Raw genomic sequence first — 26727 nt, 5'->3', positions numbered from 1 at the left:
CAGCCCACGTCAGCTCTTCTTGACTTGATTAGCATGTCCTCTTTGACTAAGTTACTAAGTTAAAGCACTCAACATTGGGTGCTTTAGAAAAGGTTTTATTTATTTGTTTATTTTTGTCGGTTATGGGGCTTGAACTTGTAAGGTATACTAAATAGGTAGGTCTCGTTAGGTAGCCGATGAAGAGAACACTATGCAGCATTCAAGAGGAAAAGAAGTTTATTTACCGAATCCCCCATGCTTGGTAGAGAGGTATGCCCAAAAGAACAGCAAAGAAAAGCACACAAATGGCAAGAGGAAGGGTTCGCAGCAGGAAATTAAACATTGGATGACTTGGCTAGATTGGCTAGTTCTTAGCTCCTGCATTCTAGGTTGTCCTGGAGTTGGTGGCAACGTCCCTAGCTACTTCTGACATCTGGTGACTAGGTAGGGGAGAGCATCAGGTAACAAAGGCAAGAATGTAAATTCCTGTCCACTTAAAGGGTAGACAGGTATGAACATTAGATGGGCAGACTTCTTATTTCTATTGACCTCCTGGCTCTGGTTAATTTTGAAAGGGCAGGCACAAAGTGGCTGATGTGATATCTCCTCTTACTCCTCTCCATGATCCCTTGTTTCCCACACTGTCTGAGTCCGAGGGGTCTAGGTGCTCGTTGCTGGGATAGCTCATCCCAGTTGGAATTCATGGAGGTTTGAACTCAAGGCCTGGGCACTGTCCCTGAGCACTTGTGCTCGAGGCTAGCACTCTACCACTTTGAGTTAGTTACAGTACCACTTCCAGTGTTTGGCTGGTTAATTAGAGATAAGAGTCTCTTGAGCCATGCTTCCAGCCTGGCTCTTTGCTGGTTAGTTGGGAGATGGAGTCTCAGGGATTTTTCTGCCTGGGCTGGCTTTGAACTGCAGTCTTTGCCACAAAAAACCCTTTATTATTTCCAATTAGAGCAACAAGGAGATCAAATAGATATAAGTAGAGCTTACCTGCTCCTCATCAAGAACTGACCAACAAATATTCTGCAATGACAAAACTCGATAGATGTGATGAGAGTTTTAGCACAGATATGGTATTTATTTTTGATGGTCCTAACAATGCCTAAGTTAACCAAAGTTCACAAGAGGCTCTCCTGGCCTACACTTTTTCACTAACATAACAACATAGCCAGCCTTTTCCAGGTCAGGCTGGGTAAGATTTACAAATCTAATAGAACTCAGGGCAGGTGCTTGTCCTTGAGCTTTTTCTGCTCAAAGTTAGAGCTCTACAACTTGGAGCTACAGTGCTACTTCTGGTTTTTCTGGTGGTTAATTGGAGGTAAGATCTCACTGGCATCACTGCCTGGGCTGGCTTCTATCTATGATCCTCAGATCTCAGCCTCCAGGGTAGCCAGGATTATGGGTGTGAGCCACTGGGTGCACGGCTTAAATACTTTTAAAAATAAATAAATAGCCTAATATCTACACACCAGACAGCCAGCCTCCAAATATTCACTTATTTTTCCCACCTGAGGCTTTGTACTCTTTGATGGTCATCTTCTCATTCACCCTAGGCCCTGTGGACTGTACTCTAGTTCTAAGTCACAAGTGACAATCCAAATGACAGTTTCTTCCTTTTTAAAAGTTGAATAGTATTCCATATGTGAATGTACCCCATTTTTTGATATCCATTGATGCATGGGTAGACAGATACTTAAGCTGATTTCCTAGCCTGGTGAGTGAATATGGGTATGGGGACAGACCTGGTCCCACTCCTACCCTTTTGGTTGGTCTTCAGCTTGGGGAGCCATCAGTGATGAATGATGAATTGACCTGCAAAAGCACTGCCACTCCACACTGAGATTCAGCCCCTCCCCCCATGCTTCCCCCTCTGTCCTCCTTCCTTCCTCCTTGTAAACCACTCAGGGGCAGCTGTTGTGTCTGGCACCCTTGGGTGGAGCAGCCAAGGAGAGGCTTAGCTTTCATCTTTCATGGGTTTATTCACTCCTGAGGCTCACTCGCACACGCAGATGTTGGTGACACTGATTAGCTCAATCCTGTTATCTCAGGAAGGGAAGGATCAAAGTTCATTGTTACTTGATTTAAGGATGGAACTGATTTATTTTGGCTCAGGGTTTCAGTGGCTTCCCTCCTTCGGGCCCTTCTCCCCTTTCCCTTTGATTCCAGCTGGAGCCCCAGCCTCGGGGAGGTTGGTGGCTCCATGGGCAGGGCAGGCCCTCTTGGGACACGCTCCACAGACACCCTCACAGGTGTGCTTCTCAAGCCTAGCAAGTTGACTGTTTTGGAGACTGAGGTCTTGCCCTGTTGTACAGTGCTGGGATTACAGGTGCAACCTACCATGCCTTGCATACATTTTATTTTAAAATGTTATTCCTTTAGGGTTTCTTTTTGTCTTTTTTTTTTTTTTTGGCCTTTTCAGGAGAGGCAAAGTGGGTGAGTGCAGAAATGGAAGGAGAAAGGGTGAACAAATGCAGTCATGGTATTCAGTCTATACTATATGGAAAATGAACTGTGATGGGCAGGGACAGGAGGGAGAAACTGAGGGAAAGCGAAAGAAGGGGTGACATTGTCCAAAAAGAAAGATATTCATCACCTGGCTTATGAAATAGTAACCCCTCTGTACCACACTTTCACAAATAACAACAAAATTATATTAAAAATTATTAAAACATAAGCACTAATGTACATTTTGAAAACCCTGTCTGTATAAAGGAAAAGGCAGAATGCTACAGCGTCCCCAGCTCATTCCCATGCCCTGCTTTAGAGGTGCCCACTGTGGGGCATCTTGCCATGTAGTTTTCCAGATATACTCATGCATTTACAAATGTGTGATTTATGAACTGTTTATGCAGAGTGAATCGTTCTGTATATACCTGACTTACTCCTTCTACCATTCAGTTAATATTCTAATGTAAGGATAAGCCATCATTTATTTTATCAGGCCTCTGCTGAGAGAAATTTATCTCCAGCTTTTTCTCTTAGAATAATGCAGGCTTCACAGGGCTGGGGTGTGGCTTGCGTGGCAGCACACCTGTTGTAAAGTGGCTATGCCAGGCATTCGCGTCTTCCTGAGCTTTATCACTGAGCCAAGGCCTGGAAATGTAAGGTGATCATTCATTTTACCTCCTAAATCAGAACAGATGTAATCTTAGAGGGGTTCCTGAAAGTGCAGATGTAAAATGGGATTGTCTCAGACCAGTGTGTGTGTGTGTGTGTGTGTGTGTGTGTGTGTGTGTGTGTGTGTGTGTGTGTGTGTGTGTGTGTGTAATAAAACTTACGCTAGGGCTGGGAAGTTGGCTCAGTGGTAGAGCGCTTGCCTTGCATGCCTGAGGCCCTGGGTTCGATTCCTCAGAACCACATAAGCAAAAAGAAAAAAGTCAGAAGTGGCGCTGTGGCTCAAGTGGTAGAGCGCTAGCCTTGAGCTGAAGAGCTGAGGGACAGCACCCAGGCCCAGAGTTCAGGACCCATGACCGGACCCCCCCAAAAAAAAAAAACTTACGCTAAGTGAAAAGAATAAATAGTATTCTATCGTGACTGCAGTAGTTTTTTATTTTATTTTTTGTTGGTCATGGGACTTGAACTCTGGGCCTGGGCGCTGTCCCTCAGCTCTTCAGCTCAAGGCTAGTGCTCTACCACTTGAGCCACAGTACCACTTCTGGTTTTCTGGTGGTTTATTGGAGATAAGAATCTCATGGATTTTCCTTGCTCAGCCTGGCTTTGAACTGTGATCCTCAGATCTCAGCCTCCTGAGTAGCTGGGATTACAGGCATGAGCTACCAGCACTGGACAACTGCATTAGTTTAGAATCTACCGCCGTTGAAGAAGTTCTGTTTCTTCAAACTGTCCAGATTCTGAATGCTGGTAATTGTTCTTGAATTTTTCTTTGAATTTTTCTTGAGTAGCAAGAAATTATCTTATTTAAGCTCCACTTCTGGCTTTTGGGGGGTTATTAATTGAAGATAAGAATCTCACAGCCTGGGGCTGGGAAGGTGGCTCAGTGGTAGAGCACTTGCCTTGCATGCTTGAGGCCCTGGGTTCGATTCCTCAGCACCACATAAGCAAAAAGAAAAAAGCCAGAAGTGGCGCTGTGGCTCAAGTGGTAGGGCGCTAGCCTTGAGCTGAAGAGCTGAGGGACAGCGTCCAGGCTCAGAGTTCAGGCCCACGACTGGACAAAAAAAAAAAGAATCTCACAGCCAGCCTGCCTAAGGTGGCTTTGATCCTCAGATCTCAACCTCCTGAATAGTTAAGATTACAGGTTTCTTTCTTTCCTCCCTTCCCTTCCTTTCCCTTCCCTTTTCTTTTTTTCTTTTTTTTTGTAAAGATACTATACAGAGGGTTACACTTACATGAGTGAGGTAATGAGTACTCTTCCTCTTGATCCCTTCCCTTTTCTTCTTTCCTTTCCTCCCTTCCTTCATTCCTTCTTTCTTTTTTTGTTGGTTATGATCTCTGAGTCTGGGCGCTGACCATGAGTTTTTGTTTTTTTTTTTTGCCAGTCCTGGGGCTTGAACTCAGGGCCTGGACACTGTCCCAGAGCTTCCTTTACTCCAAGCTAGTATTCTACCACTTGAGCCACAGCAACACTCTGGCTTTTATCTGTTTATGTGGTTCTGAGGAATTGAACCCAAGGTTTCATGCATGCTAGGCAAGCACTGTACCACTAAGCCACATTCCCAGCCCTGACCCTGAGTTCTCTTTCTAGAGGCTAGCACTCTACCACTTTAAGCCACAGTGCTACTTCCAGTTTTCTGCTGTTTAATTGGAGTTAAGAGTCTCATGGACTTTTCTGCCCAGGCTGACTTCGAACCATGATCCTCAAATCTCAACCTTTTGAGTAACTAGGATTATAGACATGAGCCACTGGTGCCTGGCTGGCTGTTCCTTTTTTTGGGGGGGGAGGGGTGGTCCGGTCGTGGGGCCTGAACTCTGGGCCTGGGCGCTGTCCCTCAGCTCTTCAGCTCAAGGCTAGCGCTCTACCACTTGAGCCACAGTGCCACTTCCAGCTTTTTTTGTTTTTTCTGCTTATGTGGTGCTGAGGAATCGAACCCAGGGCCTCATGCATGCAAGGCAAGCACTCTACCACTGGGCCACCTTCCCAGCCGTGGCTGTTCCTTTTAACACTCAGAATAATCCCCATCTTGGATGAAGAAGCTGCTCAGAAGTGGTAAGTGACTCTCTGAGGTTCAAGGGCAGAAAGAATTGGCATTCCAGCCCATGACTGTCAGGTTTCAGAGGCCAAGTTAGCTCTGAACTACTCTTAACTACCGCTGTAACTATTATTCTCCCTTAAAAAAAAAAGAGAAACATCTATCACCTTAAATTATAGTATTTCTTTATACAGAGTCTATTCAAAATTCTCTCATCTATGTATTTGAAATATCCAGTGTGCTATTGTTAACAATACAACCCTACTGTGCCATACAGAGAACACCAGACCTCCTGCCTCCTAGCTCACTGCAACCTTGAACCTATTAACAAGCTCTTCCGGCTTTAATTCCCTCTTTGTAATTGAAGCAATATAGAGCCACAGATGGGAGCGTATCTGGAGCAGGCTCCTCAGGTATCTTCAAGGAAACCCTGACTCTAGGATCCTCTATACGGTCCCTGTTAGGATGAGAGCAGTGACAGATCTCAGGAAGGCGCTGAGCCACCTGCCATTTCCTATAGGAGCCAGAACCCAGACCTTGAGCTCAGGGAGATGTTGAGTCATGTGTTGAGCTTTCCAGTTCTCATAATGAATGGCAGTCTTTCAACCTGGGATGAAGCGTCGGCCGGCCGAGCCTCTCTCCCAGGAGGGGAGAGTGGTTTGGAATCACATTTTGTCCACCAGGTGTTTTTTGTTTATGGCAGACTCAGGAGAGGGGGGAAAAAGTCAAGAGCCATCCATAAAATAGGGCCAGAGCCTTTTTATTTGCAGTGTCATTGAAATTTAGTGGAAGGCAAAGCCAGCAGGTACCTGTTTTACTGGCAATAAAAGGAAATTGGGCAGCAATTATTTAAAGGGAGTTGGAGTTGTTTAAATCTAAAAGTTAGCAGTATGTGTATGTTTTAAGAGAAAATTTATAAGGCTTGGGGATTGGGGTTGAACTGTTCTTGACAAAAATGACATGGAAAATATTTTCGTTTCTTATTTTAAACCTTCCCCCTTTACTGTTTCTGTCTTTCTTCTCTCTAATTTTAGCAGTCCAAGAAGCAATAAGCAAATACAGCTGGGGGTGGGGAAACCATGAAACAAGTTAGACAACCCTCCAAATTCAATCAGTGACGGAGTGAAAATAAAACTCTTCAAGATGAGAAGCAATACTTCCCTTTTATGGAGCGCAGTCATTATGTCAACTTAAACCATTTCATATGTGATTGATCTTATTGGACATGGATGTGCTGGGTTTGGCATTCCCTAAAAAGGACAAAGACTGAGGAGAGAAGCAGCTGCCTAAACTTCAGCCAGGAGCTCTCTGCAGGGGCTGGAGGGGTGTGGGAGGCTCATCAGACCATCCCTCTCCAGCTCCCCAGCCCTCGTTCCTCACCATGGCAACACAAGGGCTTCCTAAGTGTGGTCCAGATGGAAGCCTGAATACAGTCCTGCTTGTTGGGGAACTCTGGGAATATCCCGCTCAGCTTTAGACTCTAGCTACTGGGCCAAATGCCAGAGACAAGTCTAGCCTAGTATCTTGCCGTGGATGGCTGCCACTACACCGTCATTGCCACTGGCAGCTCATTTGCTGAGTATTTTATTTTATTTTATTTTTTACTTTTGGGGAATGACTTTGTTCATTGAAAGAACTGATATCTCTGAACTTTTAGTTACTTAACATTCAACCCAAAGAAAAGAAAATGTAGAGAAAGAGACTGACACTAAGAGCTTATATAAGCCAGTGTGATGATTCACACCTGAAATTCTAGCTACTAGGAGCTGAGATCTGAGGATCACTGTACAAAGCCAGCCTGGGCAAAAGAGTCCATGAGACTTTTATTTCCAATTAACCACCTAATAACCGGAAGTGGAGCTATGGCTTAAAGTGGTAGAGCACTAGCCTCCAGCAAAAAAGCGCAGAGACAGTACCAGCCCTGAGATCAAGCTCCAGGACCAGTATACATACACAAAAAGAATGCATATAAAACTGTTGGAGCTACTGTTTCTTCTTTGTTTCTTTTATTTTTTTCCAGACAAAAATTCCCCGTGAGGTAAGCTAGAAGACTCTCGTTTCCCAAGCGTAGCAGAGCCAATGATAAAGAACTCATTGTCTTGAGGAAGATTCTGATTGGTCCAGATTGAATCAGATGACCATCCCCAAGCCAATTATTATTCAAGGGGTACAGTGGTCAGCCATAGACCAGGTCCTGTGCTCACTGCAGTGGGAATGCTTGGAGAGATGGGACAGGTAAAAGTGGATGATAGCCTTGCTAAGAACATGTAAGTGAGAAAGAAGATCCTCAAGATGGGCAATTTGCCTGCCGCTTGTCTACCTGTCACTGCAGTTTCAAGTGGTGTGCTTGGCCAAGTGTGGAGGGGTGGTGGAGGCCTTATAGCCTGGCATTTGTCCCTCACTTATTTATTAGCCATTGCCTTGAATGCTCGTGATCATCTGAGGCTCTAGGCTTTAGGAACCATCATTAAACAGAACAAATATTCCCTTCTGTGGTAAAGCTTACATTTTTGTGGCAAGAAATAGCTATAAGGATAAGTAACTAAAATATGTATAGACCATCAGATGATAAAAGGGGCTGAGAAGAAAAGTAAAGCAGGGCAGAGGACAGGTGAGATTTGGATCAGGGTGAGATTGGGGCAGGGATCAAGGTTTTACATAGGATGGTTGGGAAAGGTTCACAGGGGATGGAAGATTTAAGCAAAGCCCTGCAGGAAGCAAAGAACAAACTGTGCAGATGTCTGGAAAAAGAGCCTTCCAGAAGAAAGGTAGAAGAAACCAAGCTGAGGAGAGGGCACCTGCCAGGCTTAGGAACAGCAAGGAGGCAGTGTGGATAAGGGACAAGGAACAAAGCCCGTCTTGTGGACCACCCCACGCTGTGGAATTTATTCTGTGTGGGAGAGGCCACTGAATTACATGTGATGTGTCAGAGGATTTCATTTGTTTGTGGTTGTTTGCCCCTGAATAGTTACAGCAATCGATAGCAGGGACACTATCTTTGCTATTCATTCGTTCATCTATTCTTTTCAACACCCTTGTTGAGTACCTACTATGTATCAGATGCTGAGAGCTTACACCTGTAACCCTAGCTACTCAGATCTGAAGATCGCCGTTCAAAGCCAGCTCAGGCAGAAAAGTCTGTGAGACTCTTATCTTCAATAAACTACTCAGAAAAAGCCAAAAGTGGCACTGTGGCTCAAGTGATAGAGCGCTAGTCTTTAAAAAAAAACAAAAGAAACTTCACAATGATAGTCATCATTATCTTAATCTACATTATTTATGAACTCTATGACCTTTAACAATGAAACCATTTTTGTACAAATCGGGTGATACGTACATTTCTTTCCTTTTGCTTAATCTCTGCTGTTCCCCATCCCTCATTCCCTCTCTCCCATTACTGCCCTTGAGTTACAGTTCACTTTCATCAATGTCCACTGTAGCTGATGGGCCCCTCAGCTGTGTAATTTCACCCACTTTCCACAGATTCTGTGCTCTGCTCCCACCTTCCCTCAGACGTGCATGCGTATTCACCATATATGAGGTAAAGAATACAGAGTCATTTAAAACAATAGGACAAATTAAGAAGAGGTCTTTTGTTTCCTTATCTTTGAGGTTCTTTTCAGTATGCATATTATTTATATACAAATGAAGGGGTGCTTGGGTATTGCAGTTTGGTGCTTTGCTCCTGAGATTAGCCTCTTTTGGTTGCACTGTGTATGGATAACTTGAGTCCTGTTTTACTTTGTCTTATCTCATAGCATTTAAATTCTAACATCTGCATATCTGGGAGAACTCCTGCCATTTATCTCTCTGATCTTGGCTTACCTCACTCAATATGATTTGTTCTAGCTCCATCTATTTCCCTGTGAATGCCATTATTTTATCCTTTTTTTTTTTTTTTTGTCGATCATGGGGCCTGAACTCTGGGCCTGGGCACTGTCTCTGAGCTCTTCAGCTCAAGGCTAGTGCTCTACCACTTGAGCCACAGCACCACTTCTGGCTTTTTCTGCTTATGTGGTGCTGAGGAATCGAACCCAGGGTCTCATGCATGCAAGGCAAGCACTCTACCACTTAGCCACCTTCCCAGCCCTATTTTATCCTTTCTAATGGCTGTGTAAAATTTCATTGTGTGTAGGAACCACAATCTTTCAATCCATTCATCTGTAGTGGGGCATCTGGGTTGTTTCCATATCTTGGCTATTGTGAACAGTGCCGCAATGAACATGGACATGCAGGTGTCCTTGTTGTATCCTGGTGCCTGTGAGCACTAGTCTTGAACACAAAGAGGGTCAGGGATACCATCTAGACCCTCAGTTCAAGGCCCAGGACTGGCAAAAAAAGAAAAAGAAAAAGTGCAGTTCTTTTTGGACAGTGTCATTCCTTCCATTGTTCTCCCCCAGTTTTTCCCTCCTGTCCCCATGCACAAATTGTATAATTCACGTTCAACATAATGTCTAGTGAGTAGCACTACTGTGTTTGTTCACCCTGTGTGTATCCATTTCTGTGTCCTCTCTTACTCTCCCAAAAACAAATAAACAAACAAGATAAAAAGAAAACAAGCCAGGTACTGGTGGCTTACTCCTGTAATCCTAGCTATTCAGGAGGCTGAGATCTGAGGATTGCAGTTCAAAGCAAGCCCAGGCAGGAAAATCCATGAGACTCTTATCTCCAGTTAACCACCAGAAAACTGGAGTGGTGCTGTGGCTCAAGTGGTAGAGCACTAGCTTTGAGCTGAAGAGCTCAGGGACAGCACCCAGGCCCAGAGTTCAAGCCCTACCACCGACCAAAAAAAAAAAAAGAAAACAAAAACAATGAAGAGACTCTCGTTTCCATTTCTTAGAGTTCATTTTGGTAAATATTATTTTATATGATCAGATATACATAGGCATTGAATCTTTGTGTTCCTCTCACTGTGTGTGTAAATGCCTAGGGTCCTGTATAATTTATCATGTCTCAGTTCATTAAGACTTTAGCGTTAAGAGCTTGTCTTCCACTTCAACCATGAGGTACTTTTCTACCTCCTTCCCATTTCTCTTGTTACAGTAAAATAAATCCTTTCCAAAACTTCAAAAAATGTTATTAGGATTAATTATACTGAAGTAGGAATGGTTAAATATCTTGTGAGAATGCTTCCCAACTTTAAAATTTGTTACTGTCATGTTCAGGACCTTAATAACTTGAATTATCCTTAAGGTTTGTCTCATAGCATAGACTTATTTTTTTATTTAAAAAATTTTACTAGCATGCATTACTTGCACAAGGGTTGATTTTACTGGGACACGTCCACACAACCTTATAAATGCACCGCAATCAACCACACCCCTGCCACTTACTCTTACCCTCCCTCCCTCCTTCTTAGAACAATTTCAGCAGGTTTCAGTGTTCTATTTTCATATATGCCTATGAAGTACATCAATCATATTCATCTTCTCCATTCACCACCCTATATCCCTCTGTTACCTGCCCCCAAACAGAGTCTGTTTTACTTTCCTATCATTTTTTAGACTATATTAATTATGCCAAGGTGTTTCACGTGTGCATATATTATAGTTAAAACAGAATAACCTCCTTTATTACTGTGTCTTTCCTGATCCCCTCTACCCCTCTTGTTTAACAATGGTCAGTGGGATTCCTTGTGGAATCATCACACACACACACACACACACACACACACACACAATGTACTTGGATATTATTCACCCTTCATTGTTCTCTACCACTCCTCATCTCCCCAAACAATGGCATAGTTACAATCATATACTGTGTGTATGTGTGTAAATGTATATAGACATATATCCATGTTTATAAATAAGTATGTCTTTCAGATCTAAATTCCACAAATGAGCCAAAACATGTGATAAAGATCATCAGCATAATAATCTTCAGTTCCATCCATTTTCCTGCAAGTGACATTTCATTTTTCTTTATGGATGAATAATATTCCATGATATATATGCACCTTATCTTCTTAGTCCATTTATCAGTATCCATCAGTTGTCAGATACCTCAGCTGAATCTACCATTTGGTTCTTTTGAACAAAGCTACAATAATGGGTGAGTATGCAGGGTTTTTGTTTTTGTGCATTTTTTGGTGCCAGTCTTGGGGCTTGAACTCAGGGCCCGGGTGCTGCTGTCCCTGAGCTTTTATGCACAAGATTGTGCACTACTTGAGCCACAACTCCACTTCCAGCTTGAACTCTGGTGGTGAATTGGAGATAAGAGTCTCACAGACTCGGGCTGGGATGTAGCTCAGTGGCAAAGCACTTGCCTAGCAAGTGCAACGTCCTGGGTTCGATCCCCAGTACCAAAAAAGAAAAGACAAAAAAAAAAATACAGTTTTAAAAAAAAAAAGAGTCTCACAGACTTTACTGCCCAGGCTGGCTTTGAACCGCAACCCTGAGATCTCAGCCTCCTGAGTAGCTAGGATTACAGGCGTGAGCCACTGGCACCGGGCTGCACTTCCAGCTTTTTGATGGTTAATTGGAAATAAGAGTCATATAGATTTTCCTGCCCAGGCTGGCTTTGAACTGCAGTCCTCAGATCTCAGCCTCCTGAGTAGTTAGGATGATAGGCATGACCCAGTAGTGCCCCAGCTATATTTTTCTTGTATATTAATTTATAGTCCTTTGGATAAATTACTGGGAATGGTATGACAGGATCATAAGGCAGATCTATTTTTGAGCAACTTCTGTACTGATTTCCATAGTGAGATTAATGGGGAAGGGGTTCTTTTTTTTTTTTTTTTTTTGTACTATGGCTTGAACTCAGGGCTTTGTGCTTGCTAAACAGGAACTTTACCACTTGAGCCATACTTACAGCCTTGACTTACCTTGAGACTTAGAGGAATCCATGAGACATACAAAAGGCTGAAAGATTCAACATCAAAGAAGGTCTGTGAAGGCAAAACAGGAATTCAGAAGCCTGAAAGAAGTGACTGATGGTCTGGGCAGGTGAACTGGTCTGGAGATTGAAGGGCTCTGGTGGTGACTAGATCAAGACTAGGGGAGGGCAGAGGAATGTGAGCCCCACCGGGGGCATGGCATCACTATACTCCCGTGTCCTGCCCTCCCTCAGTCTCTCCTCCACTTAGGGGGGAGGTCACATGGTGTTTCTGCTTCAAATACCTGGGGCTGCTGGGTTAAGGTGGAAGGAGAGCTGAGAACTGTGGGAGGAAGTGGGCCTTCATTTCCATGGCCTCCTTCTTACTGGGGGACGCTTGAGCCACTCTGAAGCTATGGGTTTTCAGAGGGAGCTGCAGATTTTTCCTGAGAGCATCTTTGAGTTCTGAGGCATTGGGAGGAACTTTTGTAGGGGGGTCTATAGCCTGGGTGGATAATCTTCCACAACATTGCCCATGGTCCCGAGGAAGCTTCATACAGGGTGCGGGCATTTCCAGCTTCTCGGCAGTGCTCAGCACAGACCTATAGATGGACGGATGGGTGAGTGAGCGAGTAAGTGAGTGAATGGACAAATGAATGAATGAGTAGGTGAGTTCAAGTGTTGTCAAGTGAATGCATGCTCCGGTGATCCTGGGAGCTCACAGGGCCTTGGAACTCTCAGTGCTTGATGGGTGAGTGGTTCTCAATCAGTGTTTAATTGGCAGTGGGCAAGTGTGGAATGAGACTCAGAGGTTTTCTGAGCCCACAGAGTGGCCAGAAGTCCTAAATAAGTAAACAGGGTTATTTCCCACAGTTGTCTTACAGGATGATGAAGTGCTATACTTTCCCTTAGAGAGCTCAGAATCTCATCCCTTTTGCTTTTCTTTAATTTTGGCTCTGCAGCCATTAGCTGGAGGCTTCTTTCCATTCCCCTGACCCATGGCTGGGAGAGAGGAGGGGCAGCATTGGTGCCATTCTTGTGGGAAGGACACAAATAGCTACTCTTATTCTCATTCTAAGAACTGGAGAGCTCAGATTCTTCTAGTAATCCAAGGTTCAAGCCAGAACATTCCTCTCCCTCTCCCTCCTTCCTTTTTGAGCTCATGGGGCCCTCCTGCATCTGTTCAGTTCCTGGCATGTCACCAGCTCCAAAAATCACAGTACAGAGGCCATACCATGTCACCTCTGAGCGCACACGCCCTAAGCACCTGTGTGGGGGATGGGGTGAGGCCTGAGGACACCAGGACAGTTTCCCTGGGACTGGAGGTCACCTGAAAAGATGATAATAGCTCAGTACAGTGGCAGAAATGTAGGAGAGAAGAGCTCTTAAACCTGCACTATTCCTATCCACTGAGGCTCTGATGAGGATCCCAGTGTCACCCCCACACACAACAGACCCCTATCCTGCAGGTCCAGTTGCAATGTAGGGATTATCCCTTTAGGAGCAGGCATGCGATAGAATTCTCATTCTTGGTATCTGTGAGTGGGCAATTCTTACCCTTCTTCCTGCTGGGTTTTTTGTTTTGTTTTAGGCTTGGAGCCCTGGTCTAGGACAGCCCATGGGATGGAAGGGTTGGGGTTAGTATGCACTCACACTCTGTCTCAAGTAGTAAGATGTCAAGATGCATCCATCCACCCAGTCATCTGTGTCATTCTGCAGCCTCTCACCAGGGACTCAGCGAGCACAAGTTGGTGTGTGGCTGAGAAGCAGGTGGCAGGGCTGTGGTGTCTGTCATCCATCACTTCCCAGCACTTAGCGTCTGTGGGCCTCAGGGGATTAGACAGGAGGCCACTGAAGCAAGTGAACCAAAGTCGTGGGATGTGCTGGGAGGTTTGGCTTAGTGGTAGAGCAAGTGTGAGGTCCTGAGTTCAAACCCCAGTACCTGGGGGGAGAGGGAGAGGAAGTTGTAGAGAAGTTGAGCACTGTGCATTGAGTCCAGGGGGATCAGATATGAGCTTGTGACACCTTGCTTGTCCTGAAAGGCAGTTTCCTATGTAGCAGCCTGTTCAAATCTGGGGTTTTACCTATGTGCCTAGCCCAGTACCAGGTCCAAGTGCATGTCTAGGAGACTATAGGGTGCTAGGGGTGTCCACTGTACTTTCTAATCCCAAGGCTTTTCATCTTGGTGGGGGGTAGGGACTAGTGCACTCTGTAGTCCACCTTCCTCAAACCTAGAAGATTTAGAATGACTTAGAATGACTTGGTTGAATCTGGACCTTACAATTTATTAGCTCTCATCTTGGATACTTGGTTTGGGGGTATGGGTGTGTACGTGTGCACACTCATACACACATATGCCAATCCTGATGCTTGAACTCAGGCCTGGGTACTGTCCCTGAGTTTTTGTGCTCAGGGCTAGTGCTCTACCACTTGAGTCACAGCTCTACTTCCAGCTTTTTGGTAGTTAATTGGAGATAAGGGTCTCGGGGACTTTCCTGCCCAGAGTTGGCTTCGAATCATGATCCTCAGATCTCAGCCTCCTATGTAGCCAGGATTACAGGTGTGAGCCACCCGTGCCCCACTTGGACACTTTTCAGTCTCTTCAGACTCCGTTTCCTCATCTGTATATTAGCTGGGGTGAAATGTAAATGAGGGAATGCGTTAGATTCCTGCCACTGCTTGGTAGAACTCTCCCATATGTGGCCCCCTCTGATGCTGACCTTTGTCTCAGGTGACAGGAACACCCTCAAAAGGCTTTGATGAGAAGGCGTACCTGTCTGCCAAGCAGCTGAAGCCCGGAGAGGATCCTTACAGGCAGCATGCCTTCAACCAGCTGGAAAGTGACAAGCTGAGCCCAGACCGGCCCATCCGGGACACCCGTCATTACAGGTATGGCTGCCCTTGTGCCCATGATAAGGGAAAGCCAAGACAAGGTGAAACGTGCTCAGTTAGTTCCCTTTCACGCATGTGTATTTTCAGAAAGGAGTGTAGTGAGTTAACATTCAGAGTAACGCTCTGTCCCCCTCAGTGGCATTCAGTCACCCACCTGCTTCCTCTTGGCCTACTCAGAGCTGGCCAAGGCCAGCGAATCCCCCAGCTGGGGCCAAGGAAGCCCCTCCACTCAGCCTGGCATCACAGCAAGAATGGCCTGCCAGGGGACCACAAAGAAGTCTGAGGGGATGAGTGGACTAGGCAGCAGCAGAGGGCCCTCCACCTGCCTGGTGCAAAAAGTAAAGCATGGTGACCACCCCATCCTCACTTCTTTCCTTTCCTTCCCCTGCCACATTGTCCCTCCTCAGTCACTGCCAGAAATGCCTCCCTGTCTTATTCTTAGTTCTCCCATGTGGGAGGAGGCTGAGGTCTTAGACCAGCATGCTGGAGCCCTTTCTGATAGTCCCAGCTCTGACGCATCTCAGTGTGAGTGGCTGGCCTTGGGCAAGTCCTTGTGTGTCCTGTCTAGAGTATGAGTGGACTCCTCCAGTCTCCCTCCTTCCTGCCATCGCCTGTGGGGACAATCTCCTTATGTTGAAGCAGCCCTGTCCCTTTGTCCAGCCTCTTCTACCCTGCAGCTAGCACTTCGTGTTCCTGCCATCTTCCTCTTCCTTGTTTTCACTCATGCTGTTGCCTCTGTCTGAACATTCCCTCACCCCTGCAGCCACCTTCAAGACTTGGCTCCAGTCCTCTCCTCCCAGGAAGGCTCCTTGCCCTCCTCTGCACTTTATACAGACATCTATCTAGTGGAGCCTCATCCATGGTTCTACCCATCTGTGACTTTGAGTAACAAACAGGAGCTGCTTCAGACCCAGCCGCCAACACACAGCTGGGCTGGGCCTCCATCCATCTGGTCTTGGTTTGAGGGTAGGCGAGAATGACTTAGGGTTTCTGCTAGACTCCACACTGTAGGCTGCCTCCTGGTCCTGTCCTCCATCTAAGGACCCCTTACCCCTTTCTCAAGGGGCGCAAAGGGTGGCTAGCCACAGAAGACAAATTAACTGGGATCATGGTGGGGTGGGGATCACCAACCCAAACTCAAAGCTGGGTCTGAGACTCCTGGCTCCTGGGAGTTGGGAATCTCCATCTTTACAGATCTAAAATTCAGGAGCAGGAGGGTGTGGGAAAAGTTCAAGTCCATACTCCAAATGGGCACAGGAGAGGTTTGCCCTCTTAGGGAGTAATAAGCACTACTGGACAGTTTTCTCTAAGACAAGGACAGGTTGCTGGGGCCCTGGAGGTTGGTGTTGCCAGTCTGGGTGCCAAGTCCCTTCTCAGCCTGTTAATTAAGTTCGTTCTACCCGACCCCCCAACCCCCCCAACAGGCTTTTGGCAAAGGTACTTGGAAGGCATGGCAGAAGGAGAATGCCCCTCCTCCACCAATGCCCTATATCCTTCTCCAGAAATATTCTAAAGCTTCTCAGGCTGTCTCCCTTGGGGGTCTCAGGCTAGCGGGACTCCCGCCTGCCTGACCCAGCTGCTCTGCAGGGCAGGAAATAGGCCTGGGAATTCAGGCTGTGAGCTGCTGTCAGTGGAAAGGATGCTGTAATGAAAAAATAGCCACTGCTGGAATAGTCAGGGAGCGGTTGTAATAAAGATCACTTATGAAAACCAGCGGAGGCGGCTGCCTTCCAGGAGCCCAAATAAATGCCTTCACAGAAACAACAGAACAACAGAGGTAGGCAGGCAGGCGGGCAGGCAGGCGGGCAAGCAGGCAGGCAGGAATAGTGTATTCTAATTCTCTTTCCTGAGGATGGGGAGCCCAGGGTTGCTGGGAAGGGAGCAAGATGGCGAGAAATACCCTGGTATCTTCTCACAGAGCCTGGTTTCCTCAGGGCCTGCCTCTGCCTGGTGTTTGTAGCACGGTGTTCCTGCCCCAGAGACAGGAGGAAGTCCATGGCAGGCAAGGTAGAGGCAGTTCTTCCCCAGATCCTGGCAAATGTCCTGAGCTGGGACACAGGAAGAATGAAGCCTCAAGAGCATCAGAGGCAGAAACAGGGAGTCCCACTCCCCCATTTTGTCTCACTGGCCTTCCCCCATTGGCAGGGAGTTCTCTTTGACTCTGGGTGGTATACTAGAGCCTGGTTCAGGGCCTGCATTCAGGAGATAGTTGAAAGTGGGCAGTGGCTATGGGGTTCTGGCTCTTCTAGGTCTTTTGGTAAAGATCTTCTCTAGGTCCCTGGCACCTGTGAAGGACCCCCAACCTGCTGCTTCCCTTCTAGGATGTCAGTCACTATGACCGATGTGGGATGGAACATGGGTGTTAGGCTGTGTCCTGGCTCTGGGCATGCTCTTCTGCCTCACAGAACTGTTCTAGGGGGCAGCAGACCAAACAAAACAAAGTATGGAGTCTTCCTGGGTGTGCTCCCTCCCCCAATGGCTGGCCTCTGACCCCCCCTCCCCTGCTCCCCCTCCCCCCTATTTCCTTCTCAGTTGTCCATCTGTGTCCTATTCCCTGGACTTACCGGCCACCAGTGTCATCATCACTTTCCACAATGAGGCTCGTTCTACCCTCCTGCGCACAGTGAAGAGGTAAGCCCAGCCTTGGGACCTTGATTTGATGGTACTTCTTCCCTCCCCTCCCCCCTAGGCCTGGGGTAGACTGCAGGATCACTTTCTGGGAAGGACATTGAGACTGGGGACTGTGGCCATTGGGAAGATGTGAGCCTGGGGAGGGTGAGGCCTGTCCTTCTTGAAGCTGGGGCTGGTGAATCAGGGTCAAGAAGATGCCAGAAGTCTACAGTTGTCAAGTTCAGGATGAGGGCAGAAATGCAAGGGTCAGGAGCAAAGGGAGCCAGAGACAAATACGAGGCAAATCAGAAGAGCCCTTTCTGTCTTCCTCTAAACTGGTTGAAGCATTCACTTCCACTCCTTTGCTTAGTGAACTTTGACAAAGATAAGATTCAGATTGGAGCCTGGCCCTGGGGTCAAGCTTGAAATCCTAGCTACTCGGGAAGATGAGATCTGAGCATTGTGGTTTGAAACCATCAGGGATGGGAAAGCCTGTGAGATTCTTATCTCCAATTAACCACCAGAAACACTGGAAGTGTTTGCCTCAGCAAAAAAAAAAAAAAAAATCTCGAGAACAGTGCTCAGCCCTGAGTTCAAACTCCACAATTGACAAAAATAAAAAAAGATTCAGATAGGAGTAGATGCCAAGTAGCAGTGATATTCCATGGACTAAAGAAGCTTAGATGTCCCTTTCCTAGAGAGAGCAGGAAGAGGAGGAAGAGGAAGGGCAGAAGTAGAAGAATCCCTTGAGAACATCCCTCTATCCCTCTTGACCTCTGGGCCAGCAGAATCCTCACCTTCCACCCTTGTAGAGAGCTTCAGTCCAGCCGGCCTGTCCCTCAGCAGTTTTGTAGTCATATTTAGGCAGGTTGAGTAGCCAGAACTTCTGCCCTGGCAACTCAACTAGGGCATCCTTTATGCTCTGGGGTTGGTCTCACATGCCTGAAGGTCTGCGTGCAGCACCAGCTGGTTCTTTAGGCTCTTCCCAGGGCGTTTCAACCGTTGCCCATGTCTTATGGACTGGCTTTGGTTGGGGTGGTGCATGGGGGTAAGTAGGAGATGTCCCCTCAATCTGGGCTCCTTTTCTGTCCCCACTGCCACTCCAGTGTCCTGAACCGAACTCCTGCCAACTTGATCCATGAGATCATTTTAGTGGATGACTTCAGTTCAGATCGTAAGTGTTCACCGTCTTTTATTGCACCCCTTCCTGCCCTACCCCGCCCTGTTTTCCCAGAACACTGAGACAAGCTGTCTTCAGACCATTTTAGCCATTACACACTAGTCTCTCTGCCAACAACTAGGGATCTCTGAGCCTTTCTAGAACCTCCCACCCCCCAGCCCTGGAACTAAAGAAGGGGAGATTTGCTTTGAACTCAATATCAGTGACACGATATTTCTTAGAAATGGAAACAAAATGGACAGAATCTTTTTTCTTCCTTTCTTTCTTCTTTCTTTCTTTCTTTCTTTCTTTCTTTCTTTCTTTCTTTCTTTCTTTCTTTCTCTCTCTCTCTCTCTCTCTCTTTCTTTCTTTCTTTCTTTCTTCCTTTCTTCCTTTCTTTCTTTTTTTTGCCAGTACTGGGGGCGTTTGAACCCAGGGCCTAGGCACTGTCCCTGAGCTTCTTTTGCTGAAGGCTAGCTAGCACTCTACCACTTGAGCCACAGTGCCACTTCTGGCTTTTTCTGTTTATGTGATACTGAGGAATCGAACCCAGAGCTTCATGCATGCTGGGCACTCTGCCACTAAGCCACCGTTCCTAGCCCCCAGTATCCTTCTTAATTACAACTTGACATAGGCAAGAAAAATACCTCTTCTAAGTAGCTCAATGAGAATTGGAGAGCAAACCATTGCTGTTGCTCTCTGGCGCCCTCTGTGGTGGGATTGGGTAATATAGAAACAGACATTTTCTTAGTCTAAGTGGGAGCAGGGCAGCCCTTTGACTGGTAATGATGACCATAGCCTTGCCTCCTCCCCCATCCCAGCCCTTTCCCTGGCCTGACATGGATCAACTCCTGGGGACTTCCATGGCTGCCAGACCACTTTTGGTCTGATGCCCACATCTGAATGAACTTGCCTTCCTTCCCTCCACCCCCAGCTGAAGACTGCCTGCTCCTGACCAGGATCCCCAAGGTCAAGTGCCTGCGTAATGACCGGAGGGAAGGTGAGTGCTTAGACCCTGGGTACCAGGGTCTTGGGGTGATCCTCTCATCTTCCCCCTCCCTTTGGACACTATGCTGCCTTCCGGATGACAGGGACCATGGTCTGCAGAAGTTCCTCTCTGTCATAGCTCAGCCTCTTCCGAGTGCACTGTAGGCATATTGCTTTACCTCTGCCTGCCTTTGTCATTTGTTCTGAGAACTGGGTTGGGAACAGCTCCCTTTTGGCCTTACCAGGTTACTTACTATAAGATTCAGTGAAGTGGCTATGTAGCAAGGCTTTGAGAAAACCAAAAGGAAGGTGTGACCTCATTTCCAGTTGAGGGGTGGTTTAGAACATCAACTATGTCATAACATTGTGCACACCCTATAAGGGACACAAGAAAAGCCCTTAGAGGCCTTGCTATGTATCCAAAGGGTCAGAAACTATCACCGTCACAGGCAGGTTTTTATAAAGATGGAGGAGAGGGTACGGGGGTGAGCAAAGAGGGCTTCTGAGCAGATGTGGGTCTCAATGCAGGTACAGGGTGTTTCGTGAGATAGGTCAAGGAGAACAGTGGACAGAAGCCAGATCCAGGGACTCTGCAATCAAAGGCAGCAGTGAGCCACAGGCTCATGTGAGTAGCAGTTTGCCATGTGTGCACAAGATGTTCACATTGCGTCTGTGCTCACACTCAATCCTTATAACAGCCATCATCCCTATTCTCGGGTAGGGAAACAAGGGTTTCAGGAGGTTCTGTCATTTTACAAGGCTAATGGATGAAGAATCTAGGATCCAGCCTCTTAGCCTTCCTCCTCTACTTGCTTGTGTGGGGATCCAGGCCTGGTCAGCCTGGGGAACAAGTAGAGTGAGGTCTGATGAAAGACTTCAGAAGCCAAAAGAAAGCACTTAACCTTGGTAAGACAGCAGGAAGTGAGAGAGGGGTATGAGAGATGTTTAAGAAGGATTGGTCAGGCTAAAGGGCCGTGAGGAGATTGGTGGGGAAGACCTTCAAACCGTCATGCAGGCAGTAAAGAGAAATGTCTCCTAAGCCACTAAGTTTGTTTGTGGGGACCATTGGGCCTGAGATACACCGAGTTTTGTCAACATTGGGTGTAAATTCCTGACTAGCTGCTTTCTAGATGTCTTCTGAGTAGGAGGGTCAGGTGGCCTTTTGGATGGCTGGATGGTTAGACAGAGGCAGAGTGTTGATAGCTAGGTAGATAGAGGTGTGGCCAGGGGAATCTCTCCCAGAAGTGACTTGCATTCAGAGGTGTTAGTGAGAGACACTTCCCTTCCCATAGCTCACAGGACACAGATGGCTGCTTTTCCTAGGATGAGACCAGCAGGGCCTCCCTTCTACAGACCAGGCAGGTTCTGCACAGCAAAGCCATTCTCCACCAGTCAGTGCACAATTGGTGAGGTTAGTGGAGGGGGGGATAGAAGAAGAGCAGAAATGAGTATATGAATATATGTAGGTCCCCCAGGCACCAGGTTCTTTCCTTGTCTGGTTTGATGTGACAGGCAGGGTTATCATCTCTGAATCTTCTAGATAAGAAAACTGAAGCTCTTCAAGGTGACTAATAAGCTCAAGGTGAGCAAAGGCCTGGTGTTCAAACTCACGCTTCTCTCAGCCTAGAAGATTTAGTCTTTGTCACACCTGGTGGTTTGGCTGTAGGGGACCATGCAAAAGTTCTCAGGGGGCGTGGGTTTTGTTTCCTGGCTGTCTCTCAGTACCAAACCACACTTGACTGCATTTTCTTCTCGTTGAACTTGACCCTCCATCCGTGTCAGGTGCACAGAGGGCACAGGGGAATGACCAGGGTTGGGGATAGTGACGGGTGACTGGTACAGGAAGAAGAGAGGAGGGAGAGAGAGGAAACATGGAAGCACTAAGGGGAGACCAATCACAGGAACTCAGAGCAAACCTCAGCCCTGGGACTGGCCACTGGGACTTTGGGAAGCAAATTGGTTCAGTCCTATCCTCTTCTATTGCAGGATTGATCCGGTCTCGGGTTCGAGGAGCAGACGTGGCAGCGGCTGCTATCCTCACGTTTCTGGACAGCCACTGTGAGGTGAACACCGAGTGGCTGCAGCCCATGCTGCAGCGGGTGAAGGAGGTGAGTGGGAACTTGTCCTGGAGAGCGGGGCCTCAGGGACTCAGCCTTCATGTTACTGGCCTGAGGGCTGATGGACCATCTGGGAAGCTGCTGGCATTGTGGGAAGACTGCATGCTTCCCCTCAGTGCCTTCACCTGACTGAGCTTTCCCATTTGAAAATGGGAATAGTCATAATGTCTGTCCTGGTGGGTGGCTATGAGATATATCAGATGCCATCTTCCACGGTGGGTGGATATTTTTTTCCTCCCATGCTGGGAAGCCCAAGAGGAAGGCAGAAGAGACTGAGTTTCAGAAAGGGAAGGGGATGGATGGGAGGAGGGGAAGGAAGAAGAAAGGAGAGGAGAGGCGAAGAGAAAAGAGGAGGGGGAGGGGGTTCCTACCATATGTCTGCTATTTCCTAGAACTGGGAGTTTGGGCAGATGGCAGAAAAGGATGAGGCCATTACAACTCAACCAGATGAAAACAAATAGCCCAGTTAGAAAAATGGGCAAAGGATTTGAATAGACATTTCTTCAAGGAAGATACACAAATGGCCAATAAGCCCCATGAAAAGATGTTCAATATATTGATCATTCAGGAAGTACAACTCCTAAGTCATAATGAGATAACACTTCATCTCTGCTGGGATGGCTAGACTCTAAAAGATGGACAGTCATAGGTGCTAGCAGGATGTGGATAAATAGAGGCCCTCATATATGGCTAGTAGAAACGGAAACTAGTACAGCTGCTTTGGGAAACAGTCTGGCAGGTTCTTAAAAGTTTAAATAGAATTACCATGACTCAGACCCAGCAGAAAGGCAACAAAAACTACATGCACACGTGTTCAGAGCAATATCCTTCAGAACAACCAAAAGACAAAACTGTCTATCAGTCCATAAAATGTGTACATTCACACAACTGAATATTATCCCGCCACACAAATGAAGTCCTGATTGCTGTTGTAATAGGAATTAACTTTGGAAAGTTCCTGTGAGGAGGAAAGCCAGTCCCCAGAGGTTCTGTGCTACATGATTATTTGTAGAAGATGTGCACAATAAGCATGCCATAGAAATAGAAGTGGAGCCAGGCACCAGTGGCTCATGCCTGCAATCTTTACTCAGGAGGCTGAGATCTGAGAACTGTGAAGTTTGAAGCCAGTCCAGACAGACAAATCCATGAGACTCTTATCTCCAATTAATCAGCAAAATGCCAGAAGTAGAGGTATGGCCCAAATGATAGAGTGCTAGCATTGAGTGAAAAAGCCAAATGCGCATGAGCATGCACGCACGTGCACACACACACACACCATACACACACATACACACCACACACACACACACCATATACACACACAAAGAAACAGGAAATAGACATGACATTCCTATTGGGGTGATGAAAATGCGATAGCACTAAAAGTTGGTGATACTTGGGTGCATACCAAAGACCAAGGAACTGTGCTTTCTGAGTGAATTTGATGGCATGTGAATTCTATTTCAGTAGGAAAAATCAGTGTGTGAACCAATGAGGCAAGGCCCCCAGGTAACTCTGAAAAACCTTGGCAGCCTGCTTGTATCAGCTACCACCCCACCCCAAGCTTCCATTACTCTAGCTGGTGTAGTAGGTAGACAGATTCTAAGCTACAAATAAGAAGGTGGTGGTATTTGGAACAGGGTCTTACTACGTGGCCCACACTGGCCTTAAACTCATGATTCTCCCTCAGCCTGACTCTCCTGAATTCTGCTGGAATCACAGACATGTGCCACACCTGCCTCTGACAAGAGGCAGGACAGGGAAGGAAAAGAGAAAGGCTCTGCTGTGCAGTTCCCCATGGAGGGCAAGACCAAAGAGTCTTGCCCAAAGGACCAAAGGACAAGAGAGTCATTAGGTTTTGTGTGTGGAACCCCACATTAACCTACCTGTCCTCAAACACCCATGATTCCGCATTGCTCAGCAATGTTTTGGAGTTGGATTGTGTTCTGGGAGATGAGGAAGGAAGTGGCAGGTGGGGTGCCACCCCACTAGGCTCACTCAGCAGAGTCCCTGCCCCTAAGCCACTGGTGATCCAACTGGGAAGACTCAACCCAAAATGGCACAAAGGCAAATGATGGTGAGCCCTTCAACACAGCAACGGAGGAACCATCTTGGCCAACACCTTAGTCGCATCCCAGAATGATCTACAATGCTGTTACAAGAGCAGCTCACAACAAGAAAACCTTCAGCTAGCCCCTGTCAGGGAGGTCTTCGTGGAGGGGGTGAGATCCCAGAAGGGATCAAAATGGCACCAGAAGAAGAAGCAGGGAGAGTAGTACTGTGCCCAGGGGAGTAGTACTGTGCCCCAGGAGCCAGGCAGGACTTACCAGGATCCTAAGTGGAGTCATACAAGCATAGCTCCTGGAAGCTGGCCAGGCTAGGGTTTGGGGGTGGCCTTGGGGACATGCTCTGGAAGCACCTCTTACCTGTGCCCTGAAGAGGCCCTCTCTCCATAGTAGGCATGCAGCCTGCTGCTGTTGTGGAAGTCTGTGGCCTCATACCATCTTGTATCCCCTCTCCTAGGACCACACCCGAGTGGTGAGCCCCATCATCGATGTCATCAGTCTGGACAATTTTGCCTACCTGGCAGCATCTGCTGACCTTCGTGGAGGTGCGTCCTGCTCCCGGGAGAGGGCGTGCAAAGAGGCAGGTGCAGGCAGGCAGAAGTCTCTGCCTGAGTGGTATTCTTCTTGGCTATGGCAGAGTCTCACACTGCCCACAACCTTTTCCTTCCAAAGACAAAATGAAGAGGGATTGGAGAACAAAGGGCAGAGCTGGCAACTGCAGACTCCTGAGCACAGACAACCGCTTATCTTTAACTCTGACGCATCTCTCCCAAATGCTACTGTCAGGAACCCTGGCCATGGGTCCTGGCAGAAGGTCAGGATGTGACAGCTGTCCCTAAGGAAGGAGAGGAGAGCCCTCCACTTTCTGAATCCCTGGCATGTCCACCTCAGAGGTGGCCAAGACCTGGCTTGGGATGCAGTGAGCTCTTGCAGTGTGGATCATTGTGAAGTCACTGAAGTGTGCTATAAGTGTGTGTGCTTATATGTTTAGAAAAACTGCCATCATCTGGGTTTCTAAGGCTCAGTGTAAAAGAATGTGAAGTGTCTCCTTAGCATTCATTCATATTGATTATATTTTGAAATGCTATTACTCTAGATATAGTGTATAAAGATTTTTGGGAGTGCCAGTTCTGGGGCTTAAACTCAGGGCCTAGCCACTGTTCCTGAGCTTCTTTGCTTAAAGCTAATTCTCTACCTCTTAAGACACAGCTCTACTTTCTGGCCTTTTGGTGATTAATTTGGGGATAAGAGTCTCACAGACTTTCCTACCTGGGCTGGATTTGAACTGTGATCCTCAGATCTCAGCCTCTTGACTAGAGAGAGAGAAAGAGAGAGAGAAAGAGAAGCATATTTTACTCAAATTAACTTCATATATTTTTGTTCTTTTGTTTTATTTGGTAGGACCTCAGTCTTGCTAGGCAAGCAGTTTACCTCTTGAACTGTGTCCTAGCCCTTTTATTTGTATTTGTTTCTGAGATAGGGTTTCAGTAACTGCCCAAACTGGCCTCAAACCCAAGACTGGAATATCTTATTGACATGAATCACCATGCCTGATGTTGTGATTTTTTTTTCTTTTTGGTGCTGGTTCTAAAGGCCTTGCACTCTTGCTAGGCCTTTTTCTCTCATGGCTGGTGCTCTACCACTTGAGACACAGTTCCACTTCCAGCTTTTTGCTGATTAATTGCAGATATGAGTCTCATGTATTTGTATGCCTGGGCTGGCTTTATATCACAGTCTTCAGATCTCAGCCACCTGAGTAGGTAGGATTACAGGTGTGTGCCACCATACCCAGCTGTTTATGTGTGTGTGTATGTGTGTGTGTGTGTGTGAGAGAGAGAGAGAGAGAGAGCTTTTGTGCTCAAGATTAGCACTCTACCGCTTGAGCCACAGCTCCACTTCCAGCTTTTTGATAGTTCATTGGAGATAAGAGTCTCATGGACTTTCCTGCCCTGCCTGGCTTCAAACTGTGATCCTCAAATCTCAGCCTCTTGAGTAATTGCAGTAAGCATTGCAGGCCTGTGCCACCAACACCCAGCTGTGCTTATGTTTTGATGCGGCTTCTAGAAAAATTTAAAAATATATGGCTTAGGTTTGTGGCTTCACTTATTTTATTTTTTTGAGCATCAACCACAGTAGACAAGAATCACATTGGACTATTTAAGATTATAATTCACTTCCTTAGTTTTACTTGCCACATTCCAAGTGTACTATTCTGAGGTTTTGGCCACTGCTGTGGACAATACAGACACAAAACATTTCACCATGCTGCCAGTGCTACCAGCGACTGCTGCTCTCAGAAGCTGTGTCTGGGAGCCGGTGGGCACAGGGGATTTGCCGTCTGGGGCCCACCTATCAGTCAAATCTTGAGATTGGATGGGATTCTGAGAATCCTATTCTGAGGAATTACCTCAGAACCTCTGTACTTTCTGTTGTCCTGCCTGGAATTCCTTTTCCCCAGATACCTGCATGTATCTATCTGCCCTTTATTCAGGTCTCTGCTCAAATCACTTTGTCAGAAAGCCTTGTCCCAAACCCTCCATTAGGGGCCTCAGATCAAGGGAGCCGCCGAGGTGTCCAAGTGAGGAGCTCAGCTGCCCTGGTAGGCCCTGTCCTGAGCCTGCGCCATCCTCTCTGTCCTTTAGGATTTGACTGGAGCCTGCATTTCAAGTGGGAGCAGATACCCCTGGAGCAGAAGATGACCCGGACCGACCCCACCAAGCCCATCAGGTCAGGATTGCACTGGGGTTCCAGGAGCCCCTCCTTCCTTGGCCAGGAGTCTGGGAGGATGGATCAATCACCAGGACCCTGAAGGTGCACAGTTTGGGTACTGACTCTGTTCTAGGCCCTCAGATTTGCCTACAGACAGAGGACAGAAGCCATGGAAGTTGGGAAGGGTCTAAGAGCTGGCCAGGCATCCTAAGGACCCAGGGTCTAGGGGAAGAAAC

At 47.0% G+C, this 26727-nt stretch overlaps 1 protein-coding gene across 1 annotated transcript in view; it reads left to right on the top strand.

Moving 5' to 3' along the window:
- The window catches only part of Galnt16 (polypeptide N-acetylgalactosaminyltransferase 16), an 83878-nt gene that overhangs the window by 38861 nt on the left and 18290 nt on the right, over positions 1-26727 (top strand). The window contains exons 3-9 of the mRNA XM_042692639.1: positions 14683-14840; positions 17376-17474; positions 18560-18627; positions 19547-19612; positions 21586-21707; positions 24240-24327; positions 26425-26509. Coding sequence (XP_042548573.1) covers positions 14683-14840; positions 17376-17474; positions 18560-18627; positions 19547-19612; positions 21586-21707; positions 24240-24327; positions 26425-26509 — 686 coding nt within the window. The remainder of the gene's footprint in view (positions 1-14682; positions 14841-17375; positions 17475-18559; positions 18628-19546; positions 19613-21585; positions 21708-24239; positions 24328-26424; positions 26510-26727) is intronic.

This window comes from Dipodomys spectabilis, unplaced genomic scaffold (assembly GCF_019054845.1).
Source record: "Dipodomys spectabilis isolate Male_0828 unplaced genomic scaffold, ASM1905484v1 ptg000157l, whole genome shotgun sequence".
In the NCBI taxonomy this organism is placed as follows: Eukaryota; Metazoa; Chordata; class Mammalia; order Rodentia; family Heteromyidae; genus Dipodomys; species Dipodomys spectabilis.
This window is presented reverse-complemented; position numbering and strand designations above follow the sequence as displayed.